General features: G+C 33.8%; 1 protein-coding gene across 2 annotated transcripts in view; it reads left to right on the top strand.

The window, feature by feature from the left end:
* Nucleotides 1-2,473: 2,473 nt before the first annotated feature.
* Rps6ka6 (ribosomal protein S6 kinase A6) overlaps nucleotides 2,474-15,968 on the top strand; it is a 130,267-nt gene continuing 116,772 nt past the window's right edge. For both annotated transcript variants that reach the window (XM_038316373.1, XM_038316374.1), the window contains exon 1: nucleotides 2,474-2,587. In XM_038316373.1, the coding sequence (XP_038172301.1) occupies nucleotides 2,474-2,587 (114 nt within the window). The remainder of the gene's footprint in view (nucleotides 2,588-15,968) is intronic.

Below are 15,968 nucleotides of genomic sequence, written 5' to 3'. Positions count from 1 at the left end.
ATATCTAATGCTTCAAATAGATAGATTTAAGCCAGTGATTCTCAACTTGTGAGCTACAGTCCGTTTGGGAATCACATATCAGATATCCTGTATATTAGACATATATAGTATGATTCATTAACAGTAGCAAAAATATAGGTATAAAGTATCAACAAATAATTGTATGGTTGAGGGTCACCACAACAAGATGAACCATTCTAAAGGGCCACAGCATTAGGAGAACCACTGTTTAAGCCTTTATCCTTGGAAGTCCTTTTTTGTTTGGCTCTTATTTCTGAATGAAAAATGTGTAGCTCGTCCTAAGTTTATGATCATGTTATTTAGCTGCACCTTAAGTATGTAAAATTATTTTGTAACTGAAGACAAACAGTTTTCTTCTTAGAGAAAACTAGAAAATTTGAGGAGAAAAGAATGGGTAGTTGCTCTATTGGAAAATAATTTCTAGTTTTGTGCACCTGTCTTCATTTTCTTTCTCCTTTAATACAGTTGGAGAAGTGAGAGAGGTGAAGCCATTGGACTTGGAAAATTTCAATTATAGTTTGAGCTATGCTACTAAATTATCTGTGGGCACTTCTTTATATTTAAGTTTTTCATTTGAAAAATAGGAGTGATGATGCCTGCTTTGTAAAATTTTGAGGATTTAATGACATATTATATATACAAACATCTAACACATTTTTCTTCTTAAGTTTTCATCTTTGAATCTAAAATCTCCTATAAGTCACAAATCCTAAAGCTAACTTATAAGTTAGATCATAGTTACCAATAAGCACAAATTTAGTGGCTTTGGTAATTGAATTTATTAGCTAATGTAATGAAATGTGCTCAAAGAGTAACTTTGAAGAATGAAGGTGAAAAGGCACCATCTTACAATATTAACAGTATTTGTTTTCAATGGGGGAGGCCTTTATTCTTCTATTACTTTACATTAATGAAGATATTGGTGAAGGAGGGAGATAGACAAACATTAGGTTGAGGGAGGAAAAGGTTTTGTCAATTATACTGTGCTTACAATGAAGGCTGGCCTTTCAGAAGTTTTTTCACACTCTCTCTCATCACCAATAATTCCTTAAAATAATAAAAGTTATCATAAGTTTTGTTATTTGTGGTCATTTAGATTAATTTAGCAATAGCAAAAATTTATAAAATCATTTTCTTTAAAACACTTTAGCTAAAATATTTAATACATGATTGACTATAACAATCTCCAATCAAATGTCAGCTGCTTTGAATCTTTTTTAAAAAGATATCAGCAGAGTAGAAATTATAAATAAATAAATAGAACATAAACCTGTCTTATTTAAGCGGGGGTGGTGGTTCACATTTTTAATATCAGCACTTGAGAGGCTGACAGGATGATTGCTACGAGTTTTAGGCCAGTCTGACCAACATAGTAAGACCCTGTCTCAAGATTAAAAAGCAAGAGAAAAGAAAGAAACATAAGGGAAGATGAAGTAAAACCTTTTAGTATTAAACTTGTTGTCCGTCTTACTGTTCTAGACTACAATTTTATTTACCTACATCTCTATTGCAGAACCTAAAGTCTCAAACACTGTTTCCTTTTTATTTCTTTTTTGTAGTGCTGAAGATCAAAAATAGGATCTTGTGCATTCTAGACAAATAGTCTACCTTTAATTTATATCCCTAGCCCTTAGGATTTTGGAGACAATATTTTACTATGTAGACCAGGTCAAACTCAAACTTTTAATCCTCCTGCCTCAGCCTTCTGAGTATTAGAATTATAGGCATATATTATGATGCCATGTTCCAAGTATGCTTTAAATTGGGTAATAGTTCAATCTATTCATGTCCTTGACACTTTTGTATGTTGATAAAGTAATAGACTAGCTTATTAAGACAATATACATTTAATGCTAATGATATACTAGATGTTGTCAGTAGGGTTCAACATTCAAATTGCTTACTCATATTGATATTTGTAGCATCTAAATGCTGTATAATTAGAGAAAATCTAGTTATTGGTAGAGGGAAACTGGCCACCTGGCTGGTGGCCAATAAAGTCTGAGCTGGCTGGAAGAGTATATTTATGACAGGAACTGCCCAGGGATAGAGACAGTTCTGAGATGGGAATGCCAGGAATTTAAATAAGAAAGGGTAAATGAATGTCCCAGGAGAAAATAGAGGAAGAGGGAATAATGTAGCCTATTTTCTTTTTCTGAGTCTGAGGGCCATGTTAAAGCTAGGCTTGTAGGGGTTAGGCTGTCATTCACCATTTCTTCTTCATTCTTTTCCTCTTTTCCAAGAAAAGATGCAACTTATGAGTTGTTGTATTTTTAGAAAATATACTACAGAATCTCCAAAGAGCAGGGATTAAGGCGAGATTTCAAATTTTGATAACTTCTCTCACCCTGTGACCTTTCCTTCCTCATGTCTTAAACTGCTTGCTATGGTTTCACTGTTTTACCCCAAGTCATATTTTTTTTTTCAGATTGTACTACACCAACTTTAAGGCATGATGAATTCTAGAAGGACACGACGTAGAACATCTGGCCATAGGGTCAACTCTAACTTGAGCCTGTGTTGTTGCCTTCCATTGTTTGAATGTCGTCGACGATCCAAAAATCAGGTAAAAATCTATAGAAATATGGTATTGAGTTTTGTTATGCTATAACTAAATGGCAGAAGAGTGAGCAATGTAGAATGTCTCCGTGTCATGACTGTGTGCAAAGAGCAGTATGACATTTGTGACTTTGTCTAAAGAATTTATACATGTTCAGTCAGTTCTGCCTTTTCAGAGCTAGGGATCGAGGTAACAGGTTAAGTTTGGGATTCCAAACAACTTTGACAAGTTGATGTGGGTAAAAATAAACAAAACAAAGTCTATTAAAGGCAAACTCAAATCCAGAGGAATACCAGATTACAGAAATAAATACAAGATGGCCCTGAACTGGTTATGTATAAATATAACAAATAATTGTGTAGAGCCCTTGGGAAGTACAGGTCAGAAAAGCCAATAGTAGAATGATAGAATGTCCTATGATCACAAACAATGAACATGGTTGTGTGTGTGTGTGTGTGTGTGATGTAATCTTGACATATTCTATATCTAAGTTTTTATTGTGCCTTTCATAAGGAGTAACATGCTCAATTTCAGCATCTATGACCTATCTATGTATATATGGAGTATTTGGGCAAGGTATAGGGAAAACAAGCCAAAGTGTTTCCTTTTAAATTCTTAGAAAATTATATAAAAATTTGTCCTTATAAAATGCAATTAAATATCTGAAGGGTTAACTTAATCATAAGTCTTCAAATAGTTGGAGCGATATTAAATGAGGGTAGAAGGAATGGATTAAACAGCCCCTAAACATTTTCTCTCAAATAAATCTTGAGATGACTAATACAGTACAGCAAGTCAGAAGCTGGTTTTACCATAGCATAGTTCTCACTTCAAAACACTGAAAAATTATTATTTGAAATATAGGTGAAAAATTTCCCCTTTGAGCTCTGTCAGAATTAAACAAAAAGCTACCATTATGAAATGATTTTAGTACAGAATGGTCATATAGCAAAGTGGACAGTCTATTAGAAGATTTTTAGAAAGCCTTTTAAGTAGTATAAGTCTGTTAAATAAGGTTCATCCACCAGTTCAAAGGGGAAAATTGGATTCCTAAACATCCATTTTGTTTCTCATTATAATTTTGATAGCATTTGCCCTGGGGTGTTTTTAAACAGCTTCATAGACTTTAAGATTTCCCAGATCTCTTTTACATTTGTAAATATTTAACACCAACCTTCCCCCGCCCCCTGGCTTCCAGTGTGCCTTTCATTTGTTTATCCTAACTTCCAAGACTGTGTCCATGCAAAATAAAATTATGTGAAAATATTTCTAGTTAACAATCACCTTTCTGTTTTACCAGATTACTCTTGTTTGTACTTAGATTTCTACTTTCATAATTTTTCTCTGTATGCAAAACAGATGTTTGTGACAATTTGTTGAGATAAATTATGCTGCTAAGATGCTATAATTTTTTATTCTATATAGACATAAATTCTTTAATCATTTATTTTAAGAGATAAAACCAGAAATTGGAGAAAAGTGGCCATGTTTAGTGTGCTATTAACTCATCGAGTGCATGTGACTGAAAGCTAGGGTAGGCATACTGAAGTGATGTTTATTTTTCTTTCTCCGATTTCATCATAGATATGTCTAAATGTACCAAGGTTACATGACCAAGCAACTGGTAATTTCAGGCAATTAGCTACTTGTTTTGGCTTAAAGATAATCAACATTCATTTTGTCATTTTTTTCAGTAAAATGTTCAGTTGAAATTTCACTCAATTACTTACTTCACACAAAGTGAAGTGGAGAATTGAAGCAATTATCTACATGATTCAAACAAAAAAATGACCTCTTTGACCTCAATTATAGTACCTGTATATTTTAAACAAACTATGAGTTTTGCTTGAAAACTGGAAAAATATTAGTGTTAAATATTTACAAATCTAACATTTATTCAGAAAACTGCTTAAATCCTCAACTTCTCCTTCAGTTTATGTGGCCTGAAAGTTAACTGAAACTAGTGATAACTAATGAAATGAGCAATTCACTGAATTTTGATAAGAAAGATATTGTTTGAAAATAAGTATGAATTTAAAATTTTTGTCATGAGGACAAGCTCATTAAGAAAGAGAGAAACATGGCAGACTCAAGATGTCTGTCATACTTAGTGTTACAATTTTTCCTAAAGGTGTTCGATAATGAAAATGGGACTCTAAAATTAGCATTTGAAGTGGAAGAAAGGCAAACATGTGGAGCATACTAATAAGCAGCTACAAACAGAAAAGGCTGAATAATTACATGGCCCCTTCCACATTGCAAACATGTATTTTTATTCTAACAGCAGTTAATTGAAACTGTGAACAGAAATGAATCAACAGCATTATTTTATAGCTGCAAGTGCTTTACAGCAGTAGAAAGTGCAACATAATTAATTTTTTAGCCTTACTTACAAAAGCAGGAATCCAGGAAGGCAAATCTACCCTGATAATTTGACTGTGGCACAAGTTGCAGATTCAGTGAATTTTGAATTTTAGAATTGATGGTATATTTAAACCACAAGAAACAGGCCATATGACTATTTGAATTTTGGCCACATGTGATCCGACAAACCAATGGCAAAATGGATATCCACTGGAATAACTGGAATAATTAAGCATTTATAGAATACCCTTCATCATCATCTCCCTCCTTGCCCCAAGTAGTGGTAGACATTATCTTTTATAATTCTCAAAAGTACACTACATAATACATATAATTAATTAAATAAGTTTAAAAATTGAAATAATGAAAGCTAAGACAATAAAAGTGACCAAAGTTACATGAAATATGGGGCAAAACATAATTTGCATACAAGTCTCTGTAGCTATATCATCCTGCTACCTGCTTATCAAAAAAGGGGTATTAAAATGTTTTGTCTAAAGAATTATTAATTAATGGATGCTACCATTTAAAAATGAATTTATTATTTTATGACAGTTTATTTTGGAATCTAATTTGGCTCATTGTCATTCAGAAAATCTTTAAGCCAGGCAGTGGTGGTGCATGCCTTTAATCCCAGCACTTGGGAGGCAGAGTTAGGCGGATCTCTGAGTTCTAGGCCAGCCTGGTCTACAAGAGCTAGTTCCAGGACAGGCACCAAAGTTACAGAGAAACCTTGTCTCAAAAAATAAAAATAGAGCCAGGCGATGGTTGCGCACACCTTTAATCCCAGCACTTGGGAGGCAAGGCAGGCAGATCTCTGTGAGTTCGAGACCAGCCTGGTCTACAGAGCTAGTTCCAGGACAGGCTTCAAAGCCACAGAGAAACCCTGTCTCGAAAAACCAAAAAATAAAATAAAATAAAATAAAATAAAATAAAAATAAACAGAAAATCTTTAAAGATTTTGTACTTAACTTTGCATAGTTGTAGAAAAATTTGCAAAGCCACAAATATTTTTTGTTTCCATCTTTCTATAGATGTAATTGCATCAGTATCTTTTTGTTTTTAAAGTAGTAAAGAAAAGAAACATGTATAAAGGCTTATGTAATTAATATAAGTACATACATGATAAAAAGTATACTCTTTGATTAAAGTTATATGGAGATAAACTTCATCGTGGTGCATGTCAGATCCATGCAATGGCAACAAAGAGTAGACAGGTTGGTAATTATTTTAAATTTATTTTTATGTGTATGAGTGCCTGCCTATATATATATGTGTGTGTGTGTGTGTGTGTGTGTGTGTGTGTGTATTCACCTCGTGTCTTCCTGGTATCTGTGGTAGCCAGAAGAGGACTTCAGATTTGAAACTAAAATTATGGAATGTTGTGAGTCACTATATGTGTATTGCAAAGAAATCTCAGGTCTCAGGTCTTCTGTAAGAGCATCAAATGTTCTTAATTGTCAAATCATCTCTTCTTCCCTGAGCCTTGCAATTTTATAGCTTACACTTTACTTTGGGAATTAAATAATAGTCAAGTGATTTCACAGTAAGTAAATATATACAGACTTGAATTGTTATGAAGAAAATACATGTGATACTAGCTGGACGGTGGTGGCACATGCCTTTAATCCCAGCACTTGGGAGGCAGAGGCAGGCAAATTTCTGTGGGTTTGAGGGTAACCTGATCTACAAACCCTGTCTCGAAAAACCAAAAAAAAAAAAAATGTGATACTAAAGGAACAAAAAACCAGAAACTCTACTTAGTTTGTCAAATATGAAGCCTTAAAAGGGAATTCAAGTTGAAATTGCCTACCACAGAAACACAGAAGTCATTAGGAGTGGATGCAGAATGAAACAGTGAGATAAAGGAAAGATAATATTGTTGGAAAAATACAAAATAAAAATAAATACCAGAAGATGATGTTAGCATGTAATGCAGATACCAGTTCCTACAAGAATTTGTATGCTTCTGAATTTAGATTTGGTCTTGAATGTGATAATTTATGTTTGAATTTTTTAAAGCTAGGATATAACATGGCCATCTATATCCAACCAAATGTAAGTATTAGGAAAGTTATATTAGTTATATTACCCTTATTTCAAAGCCAAATCTAAACCTTTAATTCTAAGATCCCATCTTTGATATTTCTGAATTCTGCCAAGGATAGTTCATTCTCTATATTGACAGCATACAGTTTGTTTTCTTTCAGTATTACTAATACACAAGACTCTCATCTATATGAGATCATGAACTTCCACAGTCAGGAAATATCTCAGTGTCCTTTATAACATATTTGCAGGAGGAATACATCTGTGAGAAACCAGAGAGATTAAACGGGGGGAAAAAACCTTAGCAAATTAGTAAGCTAGAATCATAGTTTAGGTTGAGAAAGAAAGTTAAGAAGTTCACTTGAAAGCTCTCAAAATAGTCTAGGTGACAAATGCTGAGTGAGTAAGCTGGCAGCAGTGCAAAGAAGAAGAGAGAACAGTCAAGAAATTCACTCATTTGTGAATTTTCCTTTGCCATAACCATTTCCTATGGGTCAGAGAACAATACAAATGCTGAAGATATGCAATCCAACAAGACAGATATTGTTTATTTCTCAAAAGCACTTGGGAGTGGTGTTACTTGTTGGTGCTAAGTACTGGTTACATAACTGCTGCAATTTGAAGTCAAGTTCTAATATGTGTTATTTGTGTTAGTCATTACTGATAAGTGGTACAAATATAAAACATAGAGTTCCTTCCAAGTACTTAGCTGATCTAGATGAAAGGAAAGAGTTAGGAAAAGGTATTTGCAGGAAAAGAAAACTGTGTGTTGGGCATCAGTATATGACAAGGAATTAGCTGAACAAATTCTGAGAACATAGAAAATGAGTGATATGGATAAAAGCATTAATTGTAAAACACTGCAAACTGAGGATAAATTTATATACAAAGCCTCATGGATCATTTAAAGAGTTTGGATTTTGTTTTTGAAGACCAAGGAAGGTTTTTTAAATAAGAAAACTACTGGCTTCATTTGCACAGAGCTGACAATTGGACAAGTATATGTGAAATTGAGAAAGATGGAAGAATTAAAGACAACAAAGATTTTAGAACAAAGAACTATGATTAAGATGATGACATTAGCAGAATGAGCACAAAAGATCAATAGGAAAATTTTTATGAGGGGAAAATTGATTAATTTACTTTGTAACACATTGAATTAAGGTAAATGAGACATTTGTAGATGTTTAGCAGACTTTCAGAAAGCATCCTTAGAACCCAAGAGAGTGGTATGACTGGGAGTAGTGACAAGGATTGTTGGTAGAAAATGAGACAGTTGAAGTTGTAAGAGTAGATGACAGGAGGACAGATGCTAAGATACAGAGAAATTGTGGGGGGGGTTGTGTGTGATGTGCTGTGGGTGTGTGGGTATGTGTGTGTGTGTGTGTGTATGTGTGAGAGAGAGAGAGAGAGAGAGAGAGAGAGAGAGAGAGAGAGAGAGGAATGCATGGAGGGAGGAAGAGAGGGAGAGAAATGAAAATAATGCCTATATTTCAGAGGTGCTTAGAGAAAGAGTCATCATTAAAGACTTAGGATGGACCAGAAAGTTAGGAAGTAGCATGAAGATAGAGATGAAGGATTTAATGAGCTAGAGACTAAGATATATATACTGGTTTTTGACTTTCAGATACAGCTTGAAATGGATTATTATAGTGCTGCTGCATGTTTTGTTTTACTTTATATTTTGAGATGTTTTCTTACTGTATACACACGATGGCATCAAATTCATGGATTTAAGTGGTCTTCCAGTCTCAACTTTCTAGGAAGGTCTGATTATTTACTGTAGTGAGAGCTGCGGCCCACTTCCAGCCACCCAGCTCCTGGCCGCCGGCTAGCTTTACCCAAAATAATTACACGGAAACTGTATTCTTTTAAACACTGCCTGGCCCATCAGTTTCAGCCTCTTACTGGCTAACTCTCACATCTTGCTTAACCCATTTCTAATAATCTGTGTAGCACCACAAGGTGGTGGCTTACCAGGAAAGATTCAGCATGTTTGACCTGGTGGCTGGCTTCATGGCGACTAGACAACAAGTTAGTGTGCTCTTCCCTGGGGAAGGCTACCTCTCTCACTCTCAGCTTTTCTCAGTTGCCTTTGTATAGGGTTGAGACTTCATCCACTTTTCCTTGTCCTCTTTGGCACATTCATTCATGCCATCCTTATTTAGCTCTCATTTGGGCAGTCATGTTGGTGAGATTGTATAGGTGTAGCTTCTGACATTGTAAGTAAACAGAATATCACAGGAAACACCCTGACCTTCTGGCTCTTAAAATATTCCTGCTCCCTCTCCCCCAATGTTCTCTGAACCTTTGTGAGTGCTTTGTATCCATTAGGATTGGGAGCTACAACTCTGAATTTTTATGGCCGTGGTTTATTGTGGTGATCTCCATCTGTTTCAAAGCAGAGTTTTCTTGATGAGAGGAGAAGGCTACACTTATCTAAAATGGTACAAGTACAAATATTTATAGATTGCTGTTAGAGATTATGCTAGTTTAATAAATTAGTAGTTGTAGAGTCTCCTTTGAAAACCATAATTTCACTAATATTGTGTAGTTAGTCCTTATGACTTTTTTCAGATGTCTTATTATTATTAGTTTTTACCCTTATTGATACTTATTATGCATTTTCCTCCTTCTCCCTTCCCTAATGAACTCCCCATTTTGCATGTCCTCTATCAGATCACTAATATCCTGCTATTCCCCTCTATTGTTCCCTCAGACCCCCATCTTCTGACAATGTTTCTAGTTTACTTTCCTGGTTTCTGTAGTCACTCCAGGGTATGTAATAATATCTGAAGATTTGCAGGTAGTGGCCTCTAATGATAAAAAATATGTGATTTTTGTCTTTCTGGATCAGGGTTACCTAACATAGTATGATATTTTCTAGCTACAATCATTTACTCTGCAAAGTTCATGATTTCACTTTTCTGTACAACTGAATAGTATTCTATAATGTATATGTACTTCATTTTCATTATCCATTTACGTTAAAGGACATTTAGGTTGTTTCTATTTCCTAGCGACTAAGCATAGAGCAGCAAGAAAATGGCTGTTTCATTTTAGAGAGAAAGTCTAGGTTTATAAACTAACCCGACTTCCAACTCGCAAGCCCCCTGTCTCAGCCTCCCAAATGTTAGAATCACAGATGTATATCGCTATTACTCACCTTCATCTGTTTTCATCTATGTATGTATGTATGTATGTATATATATATATATATATATATATATATTTCTGAGACAGAGTCTCATGTAGCCTAGGCTTAATTCATTTACAGAGCTGATGCTAGCCATTGAACTCCTGATGTTTTTATCTTCATATTCTAAATACTGTGATTATGAGAGTGCCCAAATATTTATGGTTTCTTTTGTATTTGTAACTTACCTTACACATATTTTCATTGTATACTTTATTAAAGAAATATGGCTCCTATATGCCCTTATTTTTCTCTCACTAATTTGTTTCTTTTTCTTATAAGTATCTTTATTTTTAGGTTTATAGTTTTAGGATTATAGAAAATGGTTAAGATATTATAAATAATATATATCCTACACATAATTACCTTTTTATAATTTATTTTTATGATTTTATATACAATTAGTGAGTTTAATTATGCATTCTCTCATATGTATATGTAAAATTGTTCTTGCTCATCTTCACTTTCCCCTTCTCCCTCTTACTAGTTTCCTTTTCCAATGAATAGTTTTCTTTATGCATGTATATAAATTGAGAATCTTCATATGAGAGAAATTACAAAATAGTTATCTTCCCTCTGTTACTCCCTATTATTTCTCCAACTTCTGTCTTCCTTTCTCCCTTCTTCCTCCTCTTAAACACATTCAGGATTACTTTCTACTTTTATGTCATGTGTGCATGTGTGTATGTGTTTGCATATAATAGACAACATATATTTATCTTTCAGATTCTGGCTTTTTTCTGTCAAAAAAGTCTCCAATTTCATTCACTATCTTGAAACTGACATAGTTTCACTTTTTAATGACCGAATAAAACTCCATTGTGTATGTATAGTGTATTTTCCACTCATCTATTGACAGGTACCTAGGTTGGTTCCATATTTTAGTGAAATTTTATATTAATATTGTACATTTTTAACAAGGGATATCAACACACTGTTACTAACTACAGGTTTCTTCAGATCTTAATTTTTAGGGGCTTTTGTTGCTGTTGCTTATCTAGATTCTCAACATGGATATCATATTCTATGTCCTAGATAATTTATTATTTATACATTATTTATATATTAATATATATTCTTTTGTCCTGTTGCTTTGATGGCACAAGTGCCTGGCAAAATGGAATAAGTAACAAGAAGGAGTCCAAAGGGGCTAAAGAAGTCTTGACCAAGATATGGGATGAGGATAGTGTCTACAGATGCTAAAGAAATACTGGTTGAATAGATATAAGAATAAATGCATATATGCAAAATATTATCAAATATAGTTATTTAGGAAAGAGTTGCCAAAGATAGCTTTCTTTCTTGATATAACCATAGAGCAGACTTTTGACTTCATCTACTTAGAAATTGTATACTTCATATTTTATCATTTATGATTAAATCCCCATATAAAATTAAATGTTCAAAGTGTCTATGAATGTTGACTAGAATAATTATCTATTGAAACAAAAAATAATAATCAAATTGCAGAATACTTTTTTGAATTTTTGTCATCTGGTATTCTTTTCAAGGCTTTTTTACAGTCCCTCCCTTCTCTTCCTCATGCTCCTCCTCCACCTTCATCCTTTCTGCTCCATCTATTTTCCCCATAACCTAGACTCTGAGTATGCTAGGTTCTAAGTATACTCCATTAAATGCCCAGCCTGATACCCTATAGTTTTTTTTTTCCACAGGCTAAATATGAACAACAGAAGGACATGCATACAAAATAGGTGCTGGGATTTTTCCTGGGCATTAGGTGTTAGGCTGGACCTACAAAAAGAAATGACATGAAGGGAAAGTAAATGGATACAGGATAAGATTTACCAAACATATCTTCTTTTGACTTGTGACTTCTATGGGAAGAATAGATGATTTTGGATCAAATGTTGCCATGAACAATTTCCCGTATTGACTAATGATGCTAACATCAAGTTTGTAGTCAAATAGTGCTGGCAGGAGTGTAGCTAAGGACTTTCATTAATATACTCTGTCAGCCTTTGGAAACAATAGTTCCAGCCCTTCCCCTCATCACAAATACAGCATAGAAAATAAAGCATTCTGAAGATTCAGATCAGGGACGAGAGTTACAAAATTGGCAGTTGTCACTTTGGGCATGATCATTTTGGATCATGCCAAGCTCTTGGCACTGCAGTTTTCCTTGTATTGATAACTCAGACTCAGTGGGGAAAAGTACCAGAAATATAGAATAAGTTAAGTTTTATATTATTTATGTAAACCATACTTGCCCATTTGTTTAGTTCCTGGGGAGACTAAAGCAAGAAACAATCATAAATAGTTTAGCCAGAAATAATTCTTATCAATATTGAAAACAGAAAACTTTCCAGAGCCTGACTTGGTGATGATACACAGTTCATTTCTATAAAGGTTATAAAATCAGGTTGATTAAATATTTTCTGGCACTTTGATTTTTATCTCAAAAAATATGACAGGATTATTTATCATGATGGATGGATATTTCTAAAGCAGGATACTTATTCAAAGAAAGAAGACACACCATATATAATATAATAAACCTAATTCTAATTTACCTATTATGCATGGAAGTAAAAATAGAGATTATTTTAGAAATTCTAGCAGAAAAGCAAAAGTAATATGCTTTCAAAATTGGAGGCATATTAGCTTTTATGCTAGATGGAGATCATCTAATCTAAACAGAGTCTCATGCCTCTGGTAAGTGTTCGAGTGTTGGTTCTAATCAAATTGAGATCAATAGTGCACTGTTCCCTTTCTATACAACACACTAAATAAATGTATGACAGTAATTCAGGTCTGAGTAAATAGCCATATTACAGGAAGACAATTAGGACTGATAAGTATCATTATTTGAGATGTTAACATGAATGCAAACACTGAACAAATAAATTTTGAAGGCTCTCCTCACCTATCTATTCACTCGTGTATGGTTTATAAAATAGCAGGGTCTTAAATCTGTCTGAATAAGAATGAGAGAGATTCAGTATTCTAGAAATAAAAATGGTGGGTGAGTAAATGTATGAGCCTGTCGATTGCCTATAACAGATGGTAGTCAGGAGTGAGCTTCTGTGACCTAATACTCTGAAAACCGCTGCTTATTTGCTGAAGACAGGCTTGATATTTTTCCTGAATAAATGCGTTGTACTAACTGTTTTAGGCAACTGGAGCTTAGTATTGCTATTCTAAGTGATTTACTAGGGGTAATATGTTAGCCACTATACTTTAGAGGCTTGCATCAATGTATCCTCAAATTTTATGTATTTTTATAAATGCAGATCATTGCTATTCTTTCTGTAGTTTAGCTATTGCTCGTTCTTCAATAATTATAGAAGAATATTTAGATTTCATAGTACTATCATAACTACATGATAGAAATTTTTATTGTAGGACACTGGTAGAATAGAAAAATTATGATATGTAAGTAGATAGTGTATAAATCATTTGTTTGCTGAAATCAAGATCTTATCATATTTAGACTCACAACCCTATTTCTTGTATTAGAATTAAGCACTTGGTCAACAAAGAAATATTTTCTTGTAAATTTTATGAACATTATTGATCATATATGTTTGGAATTATACATTTTATTAAGCACACTCATACTAGCACTCACATTTTAAAACAATATTCCAAGGAGACTAGCAGAGAATATGTTTACTATTTTTAAAAATTACAATAGGAACAGGGAGATCTTAGCATATAGCTACAAGCAGTGCACTTTGTAGGTCTTGTCTATCATTCTGTGTATGTCGTACACAGAGTTTAACTGCAGAAAATAAGATTCACAGATAGGAATATGTCACTTTGATATAGGGATTATTTTGATCTGAAAATAAAAAAAAAACAACAGACACAAGAAAAAAATTACAATAGGAACTCAGTCAAAGGACTAAGGAGCTAAAGACTATGAAAGGTGAGTAGCTTGAGTTTCACAAGTCCAGTAGCCTAAAGTGTCAAATATGGAATAAGTTTAACTTCAGAAATTAAATAAAAGATACCCAGAAAAGAATATTTATGTTATAGTGTCAATTAATAGGTGGTAATTATTGATAGATGGTCCTTAAATCAGAAGAGAGGCATGGAAGCAGGAAAATGGACAAGGTAATAAAGGGCAGCAGAAGGAGACATAGGTTTGGGGGCTGGGCCTGGTAAGGATACAGCCAGGTAGTTAAGGGGAGAATGCAAGGAATAGAAAAGAGTTCTCGAGGGACAGCAGGGAGTAAGTGTGTCAAGAGGGAGAATGAAAGGGCAGAAGGGGTGAGAAGACAGTGGCAAGGCAGAAGTTAGAGGGGTTTTGGAAAGAAAAAAGAAAAGTTGAGGGAGGTGGGGTACCATGGAGGCATTTAGTTGATTATTACAATTTGATAAACTCTGTGTAAATAGGATGGATGATCTCTGTGGATAATTTAACTTCTATTAAATTGAGTCATTTATTTAATTTCCATTTCTTTGCTCCAGTGAAGATAAACAATGTGGGTCCTTAAATTGTTTTGGGGCATATGCAGCATAAGATATATATATATATATATATATATATATATATATATATATATATTACATACATATATTACATATATATATATATATGGAGAGAGAGAGTAAATGTGTTATCTTTTCTACTACTCATTTGCTTTAAAAAGAACAGGTGTAATTAAGATTAAGCAATTGGATAATTAGCAATGGCATGCAGCCACCTGGTTAGGAGGTGTGTTCGTTACTAAACAGACTAGTCTTACGACTACCATTTCTATTTGAAGATGTTAAATCATTTCTATTTGAAGATGTTTACTACTACTTTCTGGGAAATACTTCCATCTCAAATTAGTGGTAATGTTACAGTGTAATCATGTGACAATCAAAAAGTCAATAGCAGACCCAAATAGTCATAAGAAACTGTAAAAATCAGTGCAAAAGAAGTAATATTATCTTGTATTTTTAGAGAACATATTTACACCATTAGTGTTTGTATTATTTACACAAATATATATTGATGTTACATTTCAAAAAATTGTTTTCCCATATACATTTTAAGCTACATTTCTTTCAGTTCAAAGAAAGTAAGTCTAAGAGAATTCAAAGTATCATTCACATTTCTCTTGTATAATATGTTAAAGGAAAGCCAGTCAAATACATTTTGGATGGTAAGTGATTTCTGTACTACTTACTAAAGCAATTGAAAGAATAACAATAATATGTGGCAATATCCAAATACAATATGTAAGTTAACTAATTAAATTTGGATATATTTATTTTTACTATATCTATCAAAATCTTTTAGGTGGAGTGGAAATCTCTAGGAAATAGCATGTCAAAGGATTCACTCTAGCCTTCAATTTTCAGATCCTCTACACAATTGCTGGGACTGTTTTGTTTGTGTTGCATAGAAATTCTGGAAGGGCAGTGACTCAGTGTGTTAGTGGGAGGGGAAAATCAGATGACAGAGCAGGCTATTGCTAAAAAGGAGTGTAAGTGTGCTTATACAATCAGGACACCTCCACCCATAGATATGGTTGCAAGAGCTAGTTTGGTTGCAAACATCTCTACCCATTGAAATCTTCTGCTTGTCCCTCAGAATACCTTCTTGCCGACTCCCCACTTTTAACTCGCTACTCCATCAGTCACATTCTCAACATTACCTTTCAGTATTTTTTTTGAAACACAGCCTATGATGCAGTTTAGGTTAGCCTTGAATTCACAATCCTGTCTCAGCCTCCCAGTTACTAGAATAACAGGTTTATGTCACTACAATTGGCTTTTATTAAGTTATTAGTCATACTTTGAGTGTCTGGGTGTGTGTATCCT

This window comes from Arvicola amphibius, chromosome X (genome assembly GCF_903992535.2).
Source record: "Arvicola amphibius chromosome X, mArvAmp1.2, whole genome shotgun sequence".
In the NCBI taxonomy this organism is placed as follows: Eukaryota; Metazoa; Chordata; class Mammalia; order Rodentia; family Cricetidae; genus Arvicola; species Arvicola amphibius.
The sequence above is the reverse complement of the archived record's forward strand: the minus strand, read 5'-3'. Positions and strand labels throughout refer to the sequence as shown.